This window comes from Lissotriton helveticus, chromosome 2_1, assembly GCF_964261635.1.
Source record: "Lissotriton helveticus chromosome 2_1, aLisHel1.1, whole genome shotgun sequence".
Classification (NCBI taxonomy): domain Eukaryota; kingdom Metazoa; phylum Chordata; class Amphibia; order Caudata; family Salamandridae; genus Lissotriton; species Lissotriton helveticus.
Genome location: NC_136059.1, coordinates 1,741,995,464 through 1,742,019,269, shown reverse-complemented (window position 1 = coordinate 1,742,019,269; position 23,806 = coordinate 1,741,995,464). Strand labels below are relative to the sequence as shown.

The 23,806-nt window shown below is 40.1% G+C and overlaps 1 protein-coding gene across 2 annotated transcripts in view; it reads right to left on the bottom strand.

Moving 5' to 3' along the window:
• SVEP1 (sushi, von Willebrand factor type A, EGF and pentraxin domain containing 1) overlaps window positions 1–23,806 on the bottom strand; it is a 1,097,507-nt gene that overhangs the window by 74,121 nt on the left and 999,580 nt on the right. For both annotated transcript variants that reach the window (XM_078676696.1, XM_078676697.1), the window contains 3 exons: window positions 23,408–23,581; window positions 5,266–5,439; window positions 3,698–3,871 (listed from right to left, as the gene is read on the bottom strand). In XM_078676696.1, coding sequence (XP_078532822.1) covers window positions 3,698–3,871; window positions 5,266–5,439; window positions 23,408–23,581 — 522 coding nt within the window. The remainder of the gene's footprint in view (window positions 1–3,697; window positions 3,872–5,265; window positions 5,440–23,407; window positions 23,582–23,806) is intronic.

The window sequence follows — 23,806 nt, the reverse complement described above, 5'->3', positions numbered from 1 at the left end:
GCAAGATTGAGTCCCACAAGGAGCGGTCATTTCGTCCTAAGGGGCCATGGCACTGGCTGCTTTCATGGATGTAGCGGCTGTGTTGCAGATTTTGCATCCTGATGAATCCGTCTTTTTGCTTTTCTTATCAGGAAGAGATGTAGATGGAGAGTTAGCTTGAGACTTTCGTGCGCACTGAATTACCACTGAATCAGGAGTAGAATAAGACCAGAAGAACAGAGGATCCTGTTCAGGTGGATGGTATTTCTTGAGGAGCCTTGACGGTGCAGATTTTGCCACCGCCGGCATGAGGAACAACTCCATGGCTGGATCGAGCAGGCCTGGCACTAGAGGTAGTAGTGTTTTAGACGGCGTGCATTAATGGAGTGTTTATAAAATAACAGACATTGATGGAGCAGGAGTCTCAATAAGAATGTTCAGTTTAGTTGCGCCAAGAACCAGGACCTCTTGAAAGGTAATAATGTCATCAATCAGAGAGGACCAAGGTTGTGGTGAATCAGATGTTGTAGTAGAGTAGTCTCTGGTAGAGGAGGATGTGTCTCTATGGTGGTGAGAGCGTGAACGTGATCTGGATCGGCGGTAAGAGTGGCGCTGTGATTGTCTTGATCTAGTGGAGGATGCTGAGTGCCCATGTCAAGATCAACGGCGCAATCTCGAATGTGATCTTCTAGGAGCCGTTGTGGTCTGAGGTACCGCAGGAGCAGGAGGTACCGGTGCCGGCATTATTGGAGTCACTGGAAGCTGGGGTACTGGAAGCTGCAGAGGAGGAGGCAAAGCCAGAAGAGACAGCACTGCGGGAACCTGCGCAGGTGATGCCAGGGTGGAAGACTCGAATATCTCCACCAATGAAGGAGATCTGGAGTGAGATTCTGAAGAGTAGTAGATTCGCCTTCTTTTAGATGCCTTTCCTCGCCTTGACGTCTATCTTCGCCGTCAAATTTTTGATGAAGATCTGCTCCTCGACGTCATCCTTTGGCGTCGACCACTCGACGAAGAGCGAGTTCTCGAAGTTGACCAATCGGCGACAGTGAGTCAGTATACCTCGACGTCGACACTTGTCTCAACATTGGTTGTCGGTGTGAAGTGGCTCTCAATGTTATTCTATTGGTCCTCGACGACGAGCACCAGAGTTTCTTCTACGTCAAGCCAGTCAATGATATAAAAAATGTCAGCACCGTACATCCTCTCGAAGTGGACACCTCGATGTCGATCGGGACCGCAAGCGTTTTCTGGTTGATAAACGCCTCTCAGACCTCCCACGTCCACTGGGGGTTGAGGTAACAGCTCTGGGATCCCATTGACTACCTGCTGATTTCTTCTCTCTTCGCTTCCCTGCAGGCGAATCGTCTCCCTGTCACGTAGGGTATGTCTGGAGAAGGTCTTGCAGATGTCACAGGAGCTAGGAAGATGAGAGGAAGTCAAACACAAAATACAGACTTTATGAGGGTCTGTTTTAGCTTTTTTTCTGCCACATCTAGGCCATTTGTCAAAAAGAGATGGCATTATGAATAGGAAAAAAGCAATTTTCTTCAGAAAAAAACACTTTGCTCCACAGAGAAGGACAAAAGACGTTGAGTTAAGCAAAAGACAGTGAAGTTTGAAGAGTTAAATTGAAGAAAAAAACGAAAAACGTCGAGTTCAATGCTCCAAGGGTCCTGTCAGAAGGAGCTGGAAAAAAGAATGGAGGTAACTGACTCTAGATGAGCATGATGGGATACTGGTGCTCTCTCTGCTCTTAAAGGCACAGTTATCTTTTTCTATTTTTATAATGGCAGTCTATGGGCTACAGGACCAGGCACTTCTTCACATCTGTCTATTCATGGAAAAAGGCTTTGTGAAGGTCCTTTTTCTGTGCTATTTCAAAAAAGATATATTCTGAGAGCATATATTCTTACAGTCCCTTCTTTTGCCATACCAAGATGAAGAACTCTGACCTCAGTGACCTTATTTTAGGCTGCATTATGACATTCTTCAGTGATTTTTTTCAAGGCCTTCCTGAAGAAAGGCGAACTTCAGCACCTAAGAACATATTTGGATAAAATGCTCTGGGGTCCCCTCACATGGCGGGATTATTCATCGCTCATGGCTATACATGGAAATCCCCTATGAGAGATCTAGTGATGTCACTTCCGGTGCAAATAGATGATGGAAAATCCAGTTATGTAATTTCCTGTGCAGATGGATGACTGGAAATCCTGTAATGTTACTTTCTGTGCAATAAAGTCCTCTTGCTTGGTGTCTTCTTTAAAAGACAGTGTTGGAAGAAAACCAGTGATGCCACTTCCTATTCAGGCGGATGATGGGAAATTCTTGCCAGAAGGATGATGGGAAAGGTAGTGATGTCATTTTCTGTGCGGGTGGATGATTGGAAATCACATTTTACATAAGATCAGAATTAGAGCAGGCACAGATCTTGTTGCCTTCTTGTTTCTCATAGGAATAAAGTGCACCTGCCACACATTCAGGACTGCCAGCGAGCAATAATGCAGCAGGTGCAGAGGCACCAAGGAAAATGGGCCTGTGCGGTCAACTATGCACCAATTATGACTATATTTCACCATGACTCTTGTCAGGAGGCCTTTTTCTTGCTTCTATTAGGGCCATTTTGCTATCTTGCTGTCCCACTGCACACATCCCATTCCACCACCCCAGTCCTGCTTGGGAATAGGGCTGGTACAGTGGTACACCTAATGTTGAGAGAGGAGAAAATTGCACTTCGTAAACCCCACTTATTCCACTGCTTGTGTAAGATGTAAGAAGAGCATAGAAGTAAACATTTACTTCTTTGCACTGCCACTCACAAACTTGTTAAAGCCTACATGATTCAAATGCAACTTCCATGGGTGATGTGAGTGAATGAGGTGAAGCCTGCTGGCATGAGCAGGCCCCGTATCTACCCCCACAGGGTACCTGTGAGCCAAAGCTTAGCAGAACGGCTATTGTGTGCCCACTGCTCTAATGTGCAAGGAGGGCTGGTCTAGAAATGCATGTCATGGAGTTCTAATGGCAGCTTGGTCCTCCACGACCCCACAGTGAATCAGAATTTATTGCTTGAAAAATGCAGTCATACCTTTACAAAAGGCAAATGTATCCTTGAATTTATACACAGACCTGCCCCATCTAAAATGGTTCACCATGTGAAGAGGGGGAGGGAGTCTTTGAGAGGGTGGGACTCTCCCACTTCAAAAGAGGAAAAAATAAAAACTTCCGGACGCTGCAGCCGATGTCCTGGGAGATTGTAAAACCTGTAATGGACATCAGTGCGGCAGATAGATGTACAAATAGGTTTCCCACTGACCTTGTGTTTTACCCTATGATCTCAGCTACTCATTGGGTGGAAATGTTGTGCAACTCACGCTGTGGCAACACTAAGGTTGTCAGGTCTCAAATACACAGCTATATTTTTGAGAGTTTATGTAATGGTGTGTTTCCAGTCCAAACCATCCACAAAAAACAGCACTTTGATAACATGTGACTCACTATTGGATAAAATATATATATATATATATATATATATATATATATATATATATATATATATATATATATATATATATATATATATATATATATATATATATCTCAAACACGTGTTTCATGCATTGGTGTGCACAACAGGTCTTTCTTACTGCATCTTTATCAATAAAATGAGGAAACTCAATCAAAGCTAATGTTTAGAAGTAAAATAAATACACACGTCTGCACCGAGGGAAGGGGTGGCTCCATGAGCCATTGTCCAGGCATTCCGCATGAGTTTCCCCTTCCAAGCTGTAGCCATCATAGCAGCTGAACTCCACGCTGCTTCCAGCGCTCAAGTTGTCATAGGCCACCACCCCATTTGCCAGAGCTGCTGGAGCTTCACACAGAGTATCTGGTGAAACAAAATAACAATTAAACAATAGGGTACTCATAAAAAACTAAATCTAATCCTTCATTTCTGTATATATTTATAACACAGAGTGCAATGTGGCAATGCCTACTGTAGTTAGATTCACTGGAGGGTTGATCAGGGTGGGTTACTAGAGAGGAGAGACCAGATGGAGAAAATACAATTGGCGTAAGGGAGTAGTAGGGAGTGAGAGAGAGTCAGGAAGAAAAGGTGAACGTAGGTGGAGAGAAGGGGACTGAAGGGAGAAAGAGGACAGGAGAGAGAGAAATGGAAGGGAGAGAGAGAAATGGAAGGGAGGGAGAGACGAAGGGAAGTAGTAGGGGGGGAAAGAGATGAGAGAGGACAGGAGAAACAAAGAGAAACAGAGAAAGAGGAAAGCGAGAGAGGGGTGGGAGAGAGAACCAGAGGAGCAGCAGGAGCGAGAGAGAGAGGACACAGGAGAGACATAAAGAAAGAGGGCATGGTAGGGATGGAGGGGAAGAGAAAGAGAAAGAAACAATAGAGCCAAGGAGTGAGAAAGAGAGAGTCGTGGGGAGATGGAAAGAATCAGAGACAAATAGGAAAAGATAGGAATGGGCGAGAGAAGGGGAGGGGGAGAAAGAGGAAAAGAGAAATGAAAAAGACAGGAATGGGGAGAGAGAAAGAGAGAGAGAGAAGATAGAGAGGAGGAGAAATAGTAAGTGTGTGAGAGCGTGAAGACGAGATGAACGGAAAATATGTATTTGCTTCTTGGTTAAACACTCCATTCGTTTCTACAGAAGAGTGAAGAACAAGAATATATTTGGTGGCTCTTCTTTTCTGAGGCCTCAGAAAAAACTAGTAATGTTGGAAGGAATGCTGAAACAACGTTGAACATTCATCCCAGTACAGAGATCTGGGCCCAAATGCATTGTTTCGTTGTACACCGTACCATTCCAGTGCAGACCCAGCCATATGCAAATCAGTCTTGACCCTTCTTCCCATGGGAACAGCCAGCCTGAACTGCCAGGCCAGGTCCTCCCTGGACCGGAAAAAAGCATCCTGAGACCGATTTCAGGAAGAGCAAGGGACCCACGTCTGGGCATACATGTCCCACTCAGGGTGACAAATACAAAAATAATAATTGATTGACAGAAAGCAAAAAACAATGTCAAACATTCACCCCTAGTACAGAGATCTGGGCCGAATCCATCATTTACATGTTCAACATATTGAAGAGAGCAGTACACTTCTGAAAGCAGGACATCTTGCTCCACACTCCTAAATTCTTTGAGTCAGAAAGTTTTTTTTCTGTCTCTCACGTCTACCAAGAAAAGCAACAAAGTTCCATCACACTGTTGGTCAAATTATTAAAGCTATAAAATGACCAAGATGAGCACTGCAATGGTTATATTTACCTTCACAGGACGGGATGGGGGTACTCCATAAACCACTGGCAAGGCATGTGATATTTTGTGGTCCAACCAGGTGATGTCCGGAGTAGCAACTGAAGGTCACGTTACTTCTATACACATTGCCTGTTGCAACAGCGAAGGCGTTGTCGATATTTGGGTATGGTCCGCAGGTAACAACTACATTAGAATGGAGAAGTGCAAAAGAGAAATTTTAACATTTTGTAGGCTGTGGAAAAAGGACTTGGTGACTACCACATAAACCTTTGTTAAGTGCTAAAAAGCCCAGAGGTCTTTTTTTTTACCTCGATGAGCTATGTTGTACGGAGGTGCTTTTTTCCTCTGCCAATGCTGTTTTCTATTGACAAAAATGTATGCCTTTTGTCTATATAGAAAAAATAAGAAAAGGTTGGCAAATGTATCATTTGCTCAGTGATGCGACAAGTCAAATCTTTGTGTATTGCACAAAGATGCTTTTCTCCTTTCCTTGTGGCTTGCAAGATACTTCACTGTCTTCAAACCACTCCTGTGGTAAAAAAGCATTGCACGCTTACTGAATGTCCTTGCCACGGCAATGTGGTGGATAGAGCAGGGGTGTAACATAGTGATTCTATAAACCTTGTTTTGCTTTCACTGATTTTTCTTCTGCTTTGTGCCACTTTCTAAGGTCCCTCCTAAATAGAGCATGCATTGTCTGTTGCAAGACATATCGTTTTTTTGTAGTCGGCCTACAGCCCACACATTGCTTACCATTAGTGGGCTTCATTGTCACTCTTATTTTCTTGCTGCTTATTTATTAACTGTGTGCTTTTCTTCTTCTTCTTCTGTTTGTCCCGTCCTGGAGCAAAGATGCTATGTCTACTATGTCTTTCCACTAATCGTTTTTTCGGAAGCCACTATTTTCTTTTTGTTTAAGCTCTCTGCAAGAGCACATGTGTTTTCCCGCTGTCTCCCTCGTATATTTTGCTGATACTCCATCTGTTGTGTTACATTTTCTTTTCTCTTACCCGTGTGTTACTCCACCTTCATTGACTTCTCACCAGTGTACTTTCTCTCCTCCACCTTCGCCTTGGTGTCTTTAGTCCATTTGATACCCTCAACCTCTCCCTGTGTTGCTTCCCCCAATCCACGCCCATTGTTTTGCTTCCGCCACAGAGCGCTCCTGTGTAGCATCCGCCCATCATCCCACATGTTGCTTCCACCATTCACCACAACCCTTTGTTTTTGTCACCCTTTCATGTTGTTTCCCACTCACTTTAAAACCTACCATCATTCGCACCATCTATGTTCTATTCACCCACCATCATCTCTCCTCATGTTGCTCCCATCCCCCTTGTCGCTTTGCACCAGCCATTTGCACAAAAAAAAAGTGCTTCTACACATTTCTTTAAAATTTACTGATCCAACTATGATCAGTAACTAAAAAGAAAAGGAAGTGGGTGTGTCATTTTGCATTTTCACATATAGTGGGATTGCCTAACAATTGACCAGGCTGGCTGCTTCAAAACATATATTGTTTTAGTTCTTTAGCAAAATAGTACAGCATCAGGAATGCTGTGCCGAATGCTTAAAACCACTGACAAAGCCAATAGGTCCCAAAGAATAGACTCATTAGCTCTGCAAATGCTTGTTTTGTTGTTTCTTCTACTATCTGCTTAACTGACAGAGATTTCAATACTACCACGCTGTGATGTATTGCAAGTCCTTGTGAAATGTCCTTGCCTACCCCTTTCCTTTCCAATTTGGGAAGAGTCTCAATGTTAACACAGAAGAACTAGGACAGCAACAAAAATGTATAGTCCATATGACACAAGATGGTAATGATCCAAGTGTCCTTTGACAATTTCATCCTGCTACAATATATAATCTAAGTACCTTCTGCATGAAATAATCATTTCTAATACATGCAAAAAGAAGAATTGTTGAACAGAATGCAGGACAATGTCATACATTCACCCCAATAGGGATCTGGGCCTAAATCCATTGTTTTGCTCACCATGCCATTCCAGTTTGAACCCAGCCATTTGCAAATCAGTCTTGAGCCTGTGCCCAATGGGAACAGTCCAGCCCCAACTGCCAGGCCAGGTCCTTCCTGTATTGGAAACAAGCATCCTAGGACCGGTTTTGGGGTTTTACCCCTCATCAGCCAGGATAGCTTGACTCCCATGGCATGGAGAGCACAGGACCCATGTCTGGGCATACCAGTCCCACTTGGGGTGACAAATGCAAAAAGGAGAATTGATGGACAGAATGCAGAATAATGTCAATCAATAAATAACTTTATTCGATTTGAAAACAAATCATAAAAGCAAACATACATAAAATATCACTCTCTGATACAATTCAGTACATTAGAGCAGGCATTGGGAGGTTGTCACATAATTACTACAGCCCTGTTAGATCAGACTTTGCGTGGCAATAACCCAGGAACCCTTCCTCTCTTCTTTAGTCGCCCCTAGTTTTCCTTAATTTAACAGCGACTCTCAAGAAATTAGCCACACAAAATAGGGTATGTACATCAGAAGAAAGCTTTAAAAACAACAAGGCTACTTGCGCCTGTCTAAAATCAGCTCGATTTAATAAATCCTTTAAAAACATTTTCCTGGGAAAAGCATAGTATGGGCAGAAAAGAACCAGGTGAAGGGTATCCTGTGGAGACCTGTTCTCGCAGCCACAGGGCCCTCTCTCTTTGATATTTTTAACAAAACCTGCCAGTACCGCTAGTAAGTGATGGAAAAAATCTAACCTAAAACAGGTAATTAAAAATCTATTGTGTGGGTTCGTCATTAACTTTAAATAAGGTTCAATTCCCAGGGTTGTCTTTACTAGTGTATGGGCTCTCACTGTAGGTTTAGCAAGTTCAGTAGCCTCTCGATTTACCATGGCGAACCTTAGATGTAGGGCTTTAATCTCAACCCTGTCCTTTAATCTCAACCTCCTGTCTTATTGATTCTGGTGTATTGAACAAGTCTGCCCGGCCTAACTTGATGTAAGACTCCTTTACATATTTTATCCAGGGAATTCGCATTGAATGGTCCAAGGATAAACTATCCTGGAGTACCATCCTTGTGAAGCCTGCCTCTATGTTTGTCCAGCAGTTGAGCCAACATAAGAAGGGCTTGAATGCTACCTGGTCATATATATATTTAACCCCCAATTTTTCATGGACAGAAAATACCAGGATACTTTGAGGGACCTTCAGTAAACCCCTAAATAATTATTTTCTTCTCTTTGTAAGTCATTAGTCATAATAAAACCTCAGACCTCGCTTCCATATAACACCTTGGCACAGCAGACTGAATTGTAGATCTTAAGAATCATATCCGGAGTCCAAGATCCTAACCTGTGTGCAAAGTTTGTTATAGAGCCTGTAGACTTTTTCAAGGCCAAATACTTCTCCTTTAATAAATGTTTGAAATTCAAGTGACCATCTAAGAGCATTCCCAGGTATGCTATGGCTGGAACTTTGCCCAAAACGTGTGAACCTATGACATACTTGTATGAGTTTTTTGCCTTTTTCCCCATCTCCATAACATATGATTTTGTTAGGTTAGGAGACATATCCAAATTTTCCATAAACTCAACAAAACCATGTGGTATAGATACCGAGAAAAGAAGTTGCACGCAAAACTTTTGATCGAGAATTGGATACGTGAAAAGGGAACCGTGAGACACAGGAGCCCGGACTTATCAAGGTCCAGTAAATACATTAAAGTTCGTCGAAGGGTTGCGGGCCTTTGAAGTGCGAGGCAGCTTCCTCTAATTAACATTTCAGCATACCTCGATGTGCATCGGTTCGAGCATAACACTGCGTGCAACTTCTTTTCTCTGTATCTATACCAAATGGAAGAATTCCCATCAACTAAATGGGTGCCGATGTAACAACTACTGTCATTATCATCAACAGGATTCTGCAATTCTGCAAATTTACTCCGCAGGAATGGTATGGTTGCAATCTAAACATATATGTCTTTTCAACTCATAAAGAACTTTCCGAATATAGACACAGAACAACATACAGTGGTAGGCACAGTTCTGAATGACAAATGTAATGCTTCTATGACAGCATACACAAAGACCTGCTTACCAGATTTGAGGAATTGAAAGAAATTGTTGAGAGGTAAATATGTGGCTTGAAATAAAGAGACTGTGTTGTTCCTGTCTATTAAATACTGCATTTGCCCAATGCACAAGGTGAGAAAGTGGATTATTAGTTATAGGGGATGTGAGTCTTCAACAAATCAATAATGTCACAATTCCATACCTGGTACAGTTAGGTCTCAATAATTTTAACCTTATCTCAACCCTTGCTAGCTGCAGCACAGAACAGTCAGGCTTAACAGAGGAGAAACGTGTAAAGCATTGATCAGTACCAAAACAGGTAGTAAGCAGAAATGCAACTCAATACTGATACCATTCCAATTTATCAAAATAAAATGTAATGAACAAATAGACACCAAAAATACAAAATTTAGATGTATTATTTTTTGAAGTTTTAAGTCAGAATAGCTCCCAAAAGCGCAATTTGCCAACTGAGGTTTTCTAGTTGCACTAGACTGGGACCAAGTCAAAATTTAAGGCTGACTGCGAGCTACTGCCTGTCAGGTATAAGGACCAGGTCTGTCCCAGTGAAAAGTTTACTTTCTAACTTAGAAGATTTTCTGAGGGAAAGACCTCGACGACAGGCCACTGGCAGGTCAGGCTGCAGACTGGGTCCGACAGGTAAAGCATGGGTCCTCAGTGTGAGCCTCAGATATGGTGGGAAACTTGGAGTGGTCGACAGTGGGAAGCTTTGAGCGGCCGAAGTCCAGAATCCCTATACAGGAAACTCTCAATGGCTGTTGGATGTTGTTCGACATCAGCCTCAGGGAAGTACCTCTGTGTTCGGACTTAAAAACTTTTCTACAAGTTGAAATCCTTTCAGCGGGGAAAAGCAGCATGTTGGATCCAAGCAATGAATCAACGTCTCCTGCTGCAGCTTTAGAATAGGACCTGGTCTCTGCAGGCTCTCTGGAAGAAGAGTTCTGAACAAGTTTCTAGGTGTATAGTTGCACATGTTTTTGGGTCAGAGGAGTACACTCTGACAATAGCCAAGAATTCAGTATCCATGGGCCACCCCTTGGAGGTTAAGAATCACACTCCCAGAAGCCACAGGCAGGGTTCAGTGCAAATCCAGTTGGAAATGATCAGGTGGGCTCTTAAAAAAAAGTAGGCTTCTTGCAGCTTTTATGGCCCAGTAGCTTATGAAGAGGTCAACCTACTAACCCTTGGAGTCCACTTATTTTTCCTGGGAACAGGAGGGAGCAGGCCCAACTTTGTGATCTCTCCCCACAGGTTCAACAGCTGGTACAGTCCTTCTTCTTTCTTCCCAATGTGTTCTGAAGAAGGCATCCAAGGGTGCCACATTTATGTCTGACACTAGTTTGTAGGGGAAGGGAGGGGGGAGAGGGGTCAATGACCAATATGGAACAAATTCCTAGGGGTGACCCTACCCACTTTGACATCATTTCCTTGGGGTTTGACCCTAAACAATCTAACAGTGCAGTGTTCTGCCAAAATCCAACATGGCATACCCTCTTTGCCCCAGGCAGAGCTCTGGACACACCACTGAGGTGTGTTTAGGTAATTGAGAAACTGCCCTTGCAAATCAGTTTGGAAACATACCTGCACTTAGATTGGTGCCATCCTGACTACCTGGACAATGGAAAATGCAGACCTAGGTGTGAATTACAGCTGCCTGTGAAAGGGGATGCCCATTTGAAGCATGTGCAGTTGGTGGGTACCTCCCCCAGGTCATCCTGTCCTGAGGGCACACCTCCTTCACCCAAGGCCCCTTTGTACACTTTCTTGGGAACAATTTACACTTCCATGCAGGGGCCAGCAGGCTGGCAAGTAACCATTGGGGATTAACTCTGAAAAGTGACAAAATCGCTTCAAAGTGGATAGTGTAGAATAATGTATTAAATAAGGAACTAGTAGTAAAGCATAACAGGACCCCATAGTGCGACCTTCCAACTGCTATCTTTTAGCACACCCACTACATTCCCTCTTAGAATGTTCCCGTTAAATATTTTAGTATTAAAGCAACATGAACTACATAGAGAAAATAACATGTCACCCCTCTCAAAAAAAATTGCAAATGTGTCTAATCAAAACTACATAGATATACATATATACATTTTACATAATATAATCCTTCAACAATTGAGGACTTACTCTTCTCCTGTCAGGATATACCCTACTGCCTCCCTTACACACAGGACTGTTTTTACTCATGCTATTCTTAGTGTGCATTCTTTCAGCAAAATAGGGGGCAATCTCCTCAAATTCATCTTGTCATTGACTTCCAATGTATTTATTTATTTCACTTCTAAAGCGCACTTTCACCTCAGTAAGGCATCCTGGCGCTGACAGACTCGTATCGAAGAAGGGGGCAAACTGATAAGAAGCTAGGGGTTTGGGAAAAGCCAAGTTTTCAAATGCCTTCCAAATGCGAGAAGGTCGGTGGCCTGCCTAAGTTCAATCGGAAGAGAATTCCAAAGTTTCGCCGCAGCCACGCCAAACGATCTACCTCCTGCTCTAGATCTCCTAAACCTCGGTATAGTCACCAACCTGGCCGAGGAGGAGCGTGGTAACAGTGTTACCAAAAACCTTTTTTATCTGAGTCACACTTGAAAATTTAGTTTCCCATTTCCTAACCAATATGCCCAACTTGAGACGTATACAATCTCCTTCCTTAAACCGATTTGCCTTTCTCTCTTTATTCTAACCACAACACTTGCATCATACCCATTACTATCTCCACTTTTCATCCATGGAGGAGAGGCTATCATTGCAGGTTCCCTTCCTCTAAGGAGCATAAAAGGTGATCACCTGTAACTGGATATGGTGTGGACCTATAATTGCGCAACATGCCTCTTAACTCCTCCTTCCAATTCCAACAAGCAATCTCCTAACACTCTGTTACATCTTTTAACCAATCCAGTCTCCCTAGGATGGTACAGCACAGTTCTAAGTTGTTGTATTTTATGAAATCTGAAGAAATCAGAATTTATAAAATAAATAAATTGTGGACCATTATTCATGACAATCACCTGTGGAATATCTTCCCTTGCGAATACATTCCTACAAAAGCCATTCAGTAACTCTGCTTTCCTCTTATCTACTATGCAAACATTCAGTTATTTAGAGAAGTAATCCACTATTACTATGGCAAATTTACCAATCAACCATTGATGACATAAAGGATCACAAATATCCATCCCCAGTTTCTCACATGCACCATCAGGTAACATAATTGGTACTATAAGTGTATCTCTGACCACACAAGACTTATCACTGTTCACACAACTGTCACAATTCCTCACATATCACTCTATGTCCTGGTCCATAGCTAGCCAACAAAAATCCATACATGCTTTAGTCTTTATAGCTGACATACCTCCACGCCCTTCATGCAATAACTCCATAAGCCTTTCCTGAAGAGACTCTGGGACCACTAACCTCCCACCTTTGCATATAACACCATTGACCACTGACAACTCTGACCATACCAACTTCTACTTGCAAAGCAGTTCTTCACATGTCCCTTCCTTTTTCCAAACACTTGTTAAATTGTCTTTTACTCTTTTCAATCCATCATGGACACCTATGACACCCTCCCACTGATTCTCATTGATTGCTCCTTCCAGCAACAACCCTCCTGTGGCCACCATCCACTTTTCAGCTTCATGCTCCCCCACTCCTTCATCCCCCATTGAAGTTATTGGCAAATGTGAAGGGCAATCTACCTTAACATTTCTCATGTCAAGAACACATTTCATCTCAAATGAGCACTCTTGAAGTCTAAATAACCATTTTGCCACCCGAGGAGTTGCCTTTTCTTCTACTTTTGTTGAAATAACATTCACCAGTGGCTTGTGGTCTGTTCCTAATTCAAATCATGCTCCCCACAATATACGTTCCGAAACATTGGGTTCCCACCAAAAATCCAATGCCTAATTTTTCAATCACAGAATAGCTTTCTTCATCTCCCATTAAAGTTCTCAACACAAATTCTATAATTCTTTCTTTCCCTTGATGTAGTTGCAGAAGTACTGTGCCTAGTCCATATGCACCTGCTTCAGTGATCAGAAGAACTGTCTTATACTATAAGACAGTTCTTCTTATAACACTTTAAGATAGGAGCTTTGACAATACACTATTTATGGCAATAAACAATCTCTCACACTCTTCGGACCAAACATATTTTCCCCCATTCTTAAGCAGCAATCTTCTGGGTCTAGCTATATCAGCAAAATGATTTACAGATTTTGCACAGTACTCAGATAAACCAAGATATTATTTAAGTTGTTTCTTATTTTTTTGGACTGGGTGCACTTTCTATGGTTTCCAAACGTTTGAGCTTTGGCTTGATACCATCTACATGAAAGACATGAACCAGATACTCAACTTTAGGAACAGCAAATGTAACTTCTCTTTTCCTATTACTATACCAGGCTCACAAAGTTCTTTCAAAACCTGTCTCAAAATACAATCACGATCTTGTCTGTCTTTATCATAAATCAAAATGTCATCTTGGAATACTTTCTCTAGGTTTATTCCTGGCAATATCATCTGCATCATTCCTGCAGCAGTAGAAACTAAACCAAATGGCATTCTCAGCTACCTGAATGCCCCATGTGGTGTCACAAATGATGTCAAATGTCTGATGTCTAAATGTAAAACAACTAATGTAGAAAAATACTTACCCTCTTATAAAGAACCCATCATGTGATTTATGTTGGGTAGAAGATGGCGATCCACCCAAATGCAATCGTTCAAATCACGTAGATAGACATAAATGCGAAACCTTCCAGTAGGTCTGTGTGCTAAAACAATTGGACTAAGCCACTCTAATGACTATCAGTTCAATGATTCCTTCTGTACATAATGTGTCCAGTTCTGCTGCTAATGCTTTATTCATGGATAATGGAACCCCCTCACCTTGTAATCTTTGGATATTGAGGATCATTAAAAATAATGCAGTGCAAAATGCCCTTTAATCTACCCAGGCTAATTTATGCCTAAATAAAGCTAATTTTCTGGTAGGAACAAAAATATTCCCCATAATTGCTTCAAGGTATGTCTCGAAAGCATCCTTCCAATCTTCACACAACATAACTGGCTGTACAGGATGTTGCAAGAACATAGGGGGTGCTGTTTCAGAGTCCATGCAAATGACACAAAATGAAGACAAAAAATGAACGTAAAAAAATGAACATAAAAAAGTAGCCACCATCGTCACTGAAATGCCTTATGTTGAAAAATAGTAGATAAATACTGTTCAGTTATATAGTATTAGTAGTAAGTAGTTATAGTTATAGTATTTTTATTTCCGTAATTCTTCTTGGTCTTGGTGAATCCTCTTTCTGTTTCTACTGAGGTTAAATCAATTTTTTCCTTTGCAGATATCGAGACAACTGAATCCTAGGTGATGAGATGTGCTGTGTCGTTTTATTGAATATAAGAAAGTTTTGATGAATAGCTTGTGCTGCCAGTACAGTCACACGTCGATATAGACACTAGTCACGCAGGCTGTAATTAGTGATTCCTTTAATAGAAGCAGAACCATGAGCTGCAAGCATAAACATGTATATTGAACATGTGCACAGTCAATAGTCTGTTTACAGCGGCCTCATCAAGGTGAAATAAGACTACACGAAGCCTGAACAAAAACAAAACTGCGTGGGAATGTCCTCATGAACAGAAATGCAGCATAACTGCAGCCCCTTCAAAGCACCGTGTGGTGATGTTCTCACAGCCAGCTACCAAGCAGCGGCTTTCAAATGAGTCGCGTGCCTCAGGTAAAGAACATTAGTGATGCATTGTTACTTAAATGCCCAGAAGTGGGGGCGTGGCTTGACGCCAGAAGAAGATGGACGCTCTCAGTTAACACACCTTTCGGCGTCTCAGGAGGGTTTTTCGACCTCCGTTCCTGTTGTCAGCATGTTTGGCTGAAATTTGGATATGCCTCAACTCATGAGACTTGTCTGTCTCTCCATAACTGGATTTCGCAGACCGGTGGCAGCCTTTTGACTCCTTTTCTTCGATTTAATGTAAGGCCCGTTTTCCTCATGAGACTCACGACCGCCATTTTGTGTTTTCCTGATGGAGTCTCGGCTCTCACTGCAACGTTACTGTTTCATCTACTTAATCCCTTATGCATGTTAAAGGGAATATTGTGTGAATTACTTTATTAGACCACAGCCTTTACATTCCAATATGTTCCTGTATGGTCTTGTGGGCTGCACCGACTTAAAGATGACTGATTTTGTCTCAGCTGATTCAAATCTCTGACGACATCCACTTTCCTAGCAAGTTATTCCTTTGAGGAGACCAAACAAATGCTTGGAACTAGAATTAATTATGAATACTAATTAACTTGTTGCCACTTTTTGTGCCCTTTTTTCTGTCCAGAGTATTACTTGTAGCTGTTTCTCTTCTCACACAGTGGCAGGACAATGACACGTTTGTCTTTAATTTTTACCCATTTAGGTGTGCCGTGTTCCTAAGAGAGGTTGGTTGTAATTCTCTGTTGGGCTTTTCTGGAATTTTAGGTCTTATTGTTGACTTTTCTATCCAATTGCCTGTTTTTCCACTGCTGACCTGGATTTATTTAACTCACTTTCTTCCCGAAGTGCAGCTGGTCTGATTTAGCGTTGTATGTTATATGGGGAGAACAAGACCATGTGGCATTCCACACAACTACCTGTCACGTCACCTTCTCTTGAAGACTATAATCCTTTCAATATTCTTCTGTCTAACATGGAAGAGAGTTCTAGCAATAATGTTTCCCCCCAGTGGGTCCCTCTTCATCGTCTGCAAATATTCCACTCCCAATGACAAATTCATTGCTTAAACCATCAGTTTGTTCCTCCCTCTCTTCTGGTAAACGTGTAAAAAAAGATCCTCCATCTGCTGCCACTTCTCCTCCTCTTACATCTCTACTCCTACTTCTGGAGGAAATTCATGCTCTTCGTCCTCACGTGGAAGAAACTAATAATCGTCTACAAGAACTAGAAGACAAATGGTCACACATGTAACAAAGTAGTACATGTGGAGGAACATGTTGATTCGCTTCAAGCTGTGGTTGACCAGATTCCCTCAATGCAAAAAGAGATATTATCCCTTAAAAAACAGATTGAAAACCTTGAGAACGGCAATAGACGTAATAATCTGCGATTATATGGTCTGGTGGAGGGACAAGAAGGGTCAGATCCTATACCTTTTTTCAAATCCTTTCTGCCAAAAATTCTGGATCTTCCTGAGTCTCCATTTCTCAACATCCAGAGAGCACACCGCTTGGGTCACATTCCACGTTAACCAACTTCTTCTACAAAGCCAAGAGGAGTTATTATGTACTTTTTGAAATATATTGACTTACTAAAGGTGTTGCAAGCAGGCAAGAATAAAGGCCGAATTTCCTGGCAGGGTTCTAACCTTTTCTTTTCCCAGGACAATGCAAACGAAACAGCAGACAGAAGAAAGACATTTTTAGAAATGCGTCCTGCACTACGAAATCTTAATGCTATAGTCGGCCTATTCCAACCATGTCTGTTCAAGGTGGCTTATTAAAACAAAACAACAAAATTTGAGGATCCTATTTTGCTGCAGCGTTTCATTGACAATTGTAGCGAGGAAGACCTGGAAGTTTCCAGAGCCTCTACTATTTGATGTTATAATGCATAACTTTTCTTTCTTTTGCAATGTTACTTATACTGTTTCTCTTCTGAATTTGATGTAATTGGTCGAGTTCAAAGTGTTTTCTTCATGGCTCTTTGTTCTCTTGTTTTCTTCTATTAATATTAGGTGCAGTTTCCTGTTTATTTGCTTCTTGTGCCTACGGACTTCGTTTGGATGGAGTGTCTTTCCCCCCTGACCTTGCACTGAAATGTTTTGGTCAGTTGTGCACTTTTCCTTATGTGGTTTCACCACCCGCGTTTTTTGGTATGTCTTTGTATGATGTTCTTGTTCTGTTTCATGTGTTTTTTATTTCCTATTTTCTCCTTTTCTCTTTCTCTTTCTTCCCCTTTCTCTCTCTTTCTTTCCTCTACTTTTTCATCTTCTAACAGTCCTTTTATTGTTCATATCATGGAATCTTTGTCTTTCCCATCTTTCCTTTATATCTTCATCTCACTAATATTCTTCTTTAAAATCACATTGTATTTTGTCTTCCATATATATTTCTAGATTTCTACTACCTTCTTTGAGTCTTTACAATATGTTTTAAACTCTTCTCTTCTTGATCTTATTATTACTACTTTTTCTTTCTATTTCCCGACTTAATTTATTATCTGTTTAAATATAATTTAGATGATTGTTTCATGGAACGTTAAAGGTTTAGGTTCGCCTATAAAACATCAGAGAGCATTAACTTATCTTTCTAATTCAAGATGTGATATTGCTTTGCTTCAAGAAATTCATATTGTTGACAAAGAAGTTGCCAAGCTTAAACAACAATGAGTGAGCCATGTTTTTGCTTACCCGGGTAATGGGAAATATAATAGTGTTGCTATTCTATGTCATAAACGATTAATTGCTTTCACAGGACTGTGATGATTTTTGTAGATGGGTATCCGTTTCCTTTCTTTTTAAACTTTATGCCCCTACCTCCCTTGATAATACTTTCTGGCCCACGATTTTATCCAAATGAATGACTTATAAAGATGACTATCTATTGGTAGGCAGTGATTGTAATATGGTTATTGACCCTATAATTGACCGTAACTCTAAATCTGAATTTATTCCCTCTCTTATACATACTCAATTTACTTCTACCATTACACAAAGATCTTTAGAGGACGCATGGAGGCTTTGCAACCCTACCCTTTTAGAATACACTATCTTCTCTCCGGTACACTGTACTCAATCCAGATTAGATTATTGATTTCATTCTCAATCCCTTGCACAAACCGTCACTCAATCAGAGATTGGTCCGATACTTATTTCGGATCATGCCCCAGTATTTCTGAATATAGACCTATTTCCTCTATCTCATGGCATTAGACGCTGGAGATTTAACAATTCTCTTTTATTAGACCAGAATTTTATCCAAAAGTTTGAATATTTTGCTAAGACCTTTTTTCTTGAAAATGAAATCATATGGAATGCGTTTAAAGCTGCTGCAAGGGACTTCATAATTTTTTTGTGACCCACAAAAAGAAAACCTCTTCTAATATTCTAACATCCCTTACTACTCGTATTAAACAATCAGAGCACTCCTATTATCGTCCTAATTCTAAATCCTCCATGGTAGATCTTATAAAGTTAAAATTCACCTTCAATAAATTGTCCACAGATACCGCTAATTCATTTCTACTTAATGCTTCTGCAAAATACTATGGAGGTCAAAATAAATCTGGAAAACGTCTAGCTAATTACCCTAAACTTAAAAAAGAATGCACCAAAATCAACTAGATAAGTACATCAACTAATTATGACATTCTGACTGAATTTACCAATTTTTACCAAGAACTTTATACGCCTGATTCTTCTCCTTCACAATATAGTATTTGTCAGTATTTATCTTCTATTGATCCTCCTTCCCATCATAATGTAGACTTTTCTTCATTAGATAAGGAAATTCAATCACAAGATATCGTTAATGCAATTCGTACTATTAAGCATGGTAAAGCTCAGGGCCCTGACGGGTTTACCATTGAGTTTTAAACTCACTTTTCTCAATTACTTCCTCCTAAACTACATCAACTTTTCCTTTTCTTCATATCATCTAAATCTCCGGTGGATCTTTCCAAGATTCTCTAATTTGTCTCTTTCCCAAAGAAAATAAGGATCCCTTATTGTGTAAAAAATATAGACCCATTTCTTTGATCAATCTAGATTATAACATTTTTGCAAAAATGTTCACCCTTCACCTGGAATCCTTGTAACCTAAATTAATTGGAGGGGAACAATGTGGTTTAATTAAAGGTCGTCATATTGCAGATAACATCAGACTATTTTTCAATGTTGTTAGTAAATCTAAATCCTACAAACACTCTTTAGTGGCCATTTCCCTCAATGCTGAAAAAGCATTTGATCGAGTCAGTTGGCCTTTTCTCTTTTCCACTCTTTCCTGGTTTGGTTTCGGTAAGACATTTATTGACTATATCTCTCTTATATATTCGTCTCCTACATCTTCTATTCTAGTTAATGGTCTCCTCTCATCTTCATTCTCCTTATATAGGAGTGTTAGACAAGAGTGTTTCCTTTCTCCTCTCCTATTCATTCTTGCCCTTGAGCAATTTTTTATAAAGTTCCATTCGAATTCCCAAATCTCTGGTTTTCAATATGGTGAAAAAACATCTAAAGGTCTATTTTTATGCGGATGACATTTTACTTTTTCTCTCACAGCCACAGACTTCTCTTCCTGCCTTCCTATCAGAAGTACAACTCTTTGCTTCGGTCTCTGGATATAAATAATATTTTGACAAATGTGAAATTCTCCCCTTAAATAAATGTTATTTTCATGCGGATTATCTTTCTTCGAACTTCAGTTGGAACCCTAATAAAATTAAATATCTTGGCATATAGTTCATGCCCACTATTAAAAGAATTGTATCCTTGAGTCTACAAGACTTACGACTAACCTTGAAAAATCTTACCTCCAGATGGAATCCTTTGTTTTTGTCCTGGTGGGGTTGTTTGGATGTGATAAAATGATGTTAGTACCTATAATTCTCTTTTATATATCTAACCTTCCTATAAATATTCCTCAATCTCAATATAAATGTATGTATTCCATCTTATCAAAATATTGATGGAACAAAAAAAACCTTGCATGTCTTTTCAAAAACTTAACAGACATAAGTTTATGAGAGGTGTTAACTTTCTGGACTTTCATTCTTACCATATGGCTTCTTTCCTCAAGCAGTCTGCTTGTCTCTTGCAGGAAGATGATGATGTGGACTTACCTTTATGGGTCAGTATTGAAAAGACTTTTCTCCTTTAAAGAATTCTTATCCTTTACACGTTGTCCTCTGTCTTCATCCCTTCCCATTTTTAATAATTTTTCAAAAGTCTTTCAACTATTGTCAATTGCAACAAATCCCCTAAGGATCAATTCTTACATTCCTCCATTTGGTAAAACCTCTACACTCAAATCAATAATAAAACTATCTTTTGGAAGGATTGGCATGCTAAGGGTCTTTTTTGGATTTCTCAACTTTTTCATGATAACCTGTGCATTTCCTCCGCTACCGCTCAATGGCAATTTTTATTGCCTGCGTCCTGGGCAACTAAAGTTAATTCTTTAATCACTCAGATTCAGGATTCCTATAACGCTCTCATTCCCTCACGGTACCTTCTACTCCCTCATCTAATCTAATTATTCTCTTGGAGTCTAACCCTTCTGCATCTCAAGTATAAAAACATTTTTTACCTCAGTCTACTAATAGAGAGAAAACAGAAGTAGAATCACTTTGGGAGACAGACCTCCAAACCATTTTCCCTATCCATGTTTGGAATAAGATTTGGTTAAAAATAAGACGCTCTTCCAGAGCAGATAATATCACGCAAACTCTTTTTTATATCTATAATAGACTCATGTTCACTCCTGTCTCATCACACAAAATGAATCATTCTCTTTCCCCTTCCTGTCAGTCTTGTTCCTCTAGTAAAGCAGATTTAAAACACATGTTTTTTGATTGCCAATATGTTTATACTTTTTGGACACAGGTTTGGCAACAAATAAATACTATTTTTCATACACAGATTCCACTTACCTTTATTAACATTTTCTTAGGGAGTGTTTCAGAAGTTTGGGATTCCCAGTTAAAAAACATTCCCATTATTGAACTTAGCCTAGCTTTTGCTTTTCGGCAAATTACAAGGGAATGGAAGAATTCTGCAAATATATCTTATCGGGCCTGGTGGTATGCGGTTTGTTATATTCACAGATTAGATAGGGCATATCTCTCTGCCATTTCACTTGCAATTAAACGTGACACACTTTGGCAGCCTATAACAGCTTTTCTAGATATTTCTGCCAGGAATGCTTGTTCCGATAATCCTAACATTGAGGTAGTTCCTAAACCTCAATGATTGTTCTTTTTGATATAACTTTTTTACATTGATATATTAATTAATTTTCTCCTTGTTCTTTTATTCTCGATTTTGATATTATTCTTTGAAATAGATTATATATTACGTTTTTAATTTCTGAAGACTGTTTTCCTTTTCCTCTTCCCCCTCCTCCCCTCTTTTTTCCCTTGTATTTTTTTTCTCATTATAATAACGTATGTGTTTGGTTTTATTCTGCTCATATTGTAATGCATTTTACTTGTTTGCAAATAAAATCTATGAACTGAAAATAAAAATGCCCAGAAGTGGCAAAATATTCCCAAAATTTCCCAGCGGATAAATAATATTGAGCTCACGATTCCAATCTTCTTTTTTTCTATTGTCCTTCTAAAAAATAACACATCAATTACTTTACAATAAGTGACTCGGTAGACGTTTACAGCGTAGATGGGGTCCCATGGAGTAGTCGCTCGTCATCAGTGAAGAAGCCGCTCCAAATGTGATAGTGTAGAATAATTTATAAGATTAGGAACAGGTAGTAAAGTATAACAGGGCCCCACAGTATGACCTTCTAACTGTTATCTCCCAGCACACCCTCTACATTCCCTCTGGAACTCTCCCCTTAAACATTTTAGTATTAAAGCAACATAAACTAGATAAAGAATAAAACAAAAAGGTTTCTAGATGATACAGGCCGAAAGAAAGTGACTTTCCAAATCCACTATTTCTGAAATAGTTAGACAAAATTTAACTTTAGTATTAAATCGGATTTTGTTTAACAATGAAAATGAGTTTTTTTCTAGATAGTGCCAATCTAACGTTAGCTGTATTACGTGTAATAAAGTAACCAAGTGTTTTCTATGGCACAGCCAGCCTTAAGACATGTCAAAAAATATGTCCTACTTTAAATAGTATGTACTCTAGGCTGGCAAGGCCTAATTTAGGGATGACTTACTATACTACCATTTTAAAGGAGGTTTTAGGCCTGGCAAAAGGATAATTTTGATAGGACAAAATAGCAATTTAAAAAATGCTCAGCTAGGCTGCAGTGGCAGGCCTAGCGTTATGATTTGAGTGCTCACTTGAGAGGTGGCACAATAAGTACTGAAATCCACAAGTGCCATTTAACTTACAAGCCCTGGGCTCACAGGGTACCATATATTAGGAACATATGTGTAAGTTAAATACTCCCATTAGAAATTTTAACAAATTTGACAACGTTTCTAGAGGTCAGAGCACATAAACTGGGGTCTGGTTAGCAGGAGTCCAGTAAACAGAGTCTAAAAATCAGTAGCATCCATCTAAAATAAATGGGGGTGATCATGCAAAAAGGGCCATTTTCTCATGTATTATTCCTTAAATCAAGAACTCTCTGCCTCACCTACAAGTGAACAGCTGTCTCAGTTACCTTTCCTCTGCAGTAAAATTCCCTTTTACACAGAACCCGCTGCTCTGCCAACCCTTATCATTCTTGCCGCAGCCCTATTCAAATATCAGTTGACACTGAGAGAGACATACACATTCTGTTCATACACACAGACTCTGCGAATATGTCAATTTGGGGCCAAAGTGTTCCTTACACTCCTCACATTCATAAAAGGCCTTGCAGATTTCCATTCAGGGGCATATAGATCCAACAAAGAATGGGATCTACAAAGTGACAAGCAAGCATGCTTATGTGACAAGACAGTCACATATATACACATAATGTGGCGTACGATCAATCTCTACCCAAGCAGAGACAGTGACACATCAAGCAGGCACATGATGTCAAACAAGCATAATTTTAGAAGCAAACATGATATTTCAATCAATCGCAGTGCACCAAACAGGTATGAATAAATAAGCAAGCATGTTGATAAAATAACCAGTCAATATTTGTCAATATTTGTCCAGTTAGGTATAGCTTTGCACTGCCTCAACTGTGCAATGTGACATAGTTCAAAAACAATTTATTTTGAGAACATTACATTAAAGTAAGGAGAGTTGTTGATATAGATACCTGATAGAGTTATCTTAAGCTGGATAATTTAACACAAAGGCTACCCTAGAAGTTTGGAAATTGTGGTGAGCCTCATATACTTACTCACACATGTAGGTGCTGCAGGGGTCCATTGTTTGTTGACATGACAGATTCTTCGGCTTGGTCCTTGAAGTTCATAACCCTGGTTGCAGCTGTATGAAAGCTCATCTCCCAACATGAAACCTTTTCTTTGAATTGAACCATGTTCCAGCAACTCTGGGACTCCGCAGGACATTCCTAGTTACAAAAAGGCATGTGCATCTTACAATTCTACTGTGATACTGAATAAGCCAGACACATTTCAAGCAACAAAGCAACTAATCTCATACTCTTCAATCTGTCCTGGGGCTGCAAACTCTAATAACAAGGTTGGATTCCTAAAGCTATATGGTATTACAGAAGAGGCTGCATGAAAATACACAGGTACTTGGTAATACAGATTGCACAGACACAAAGGTATTT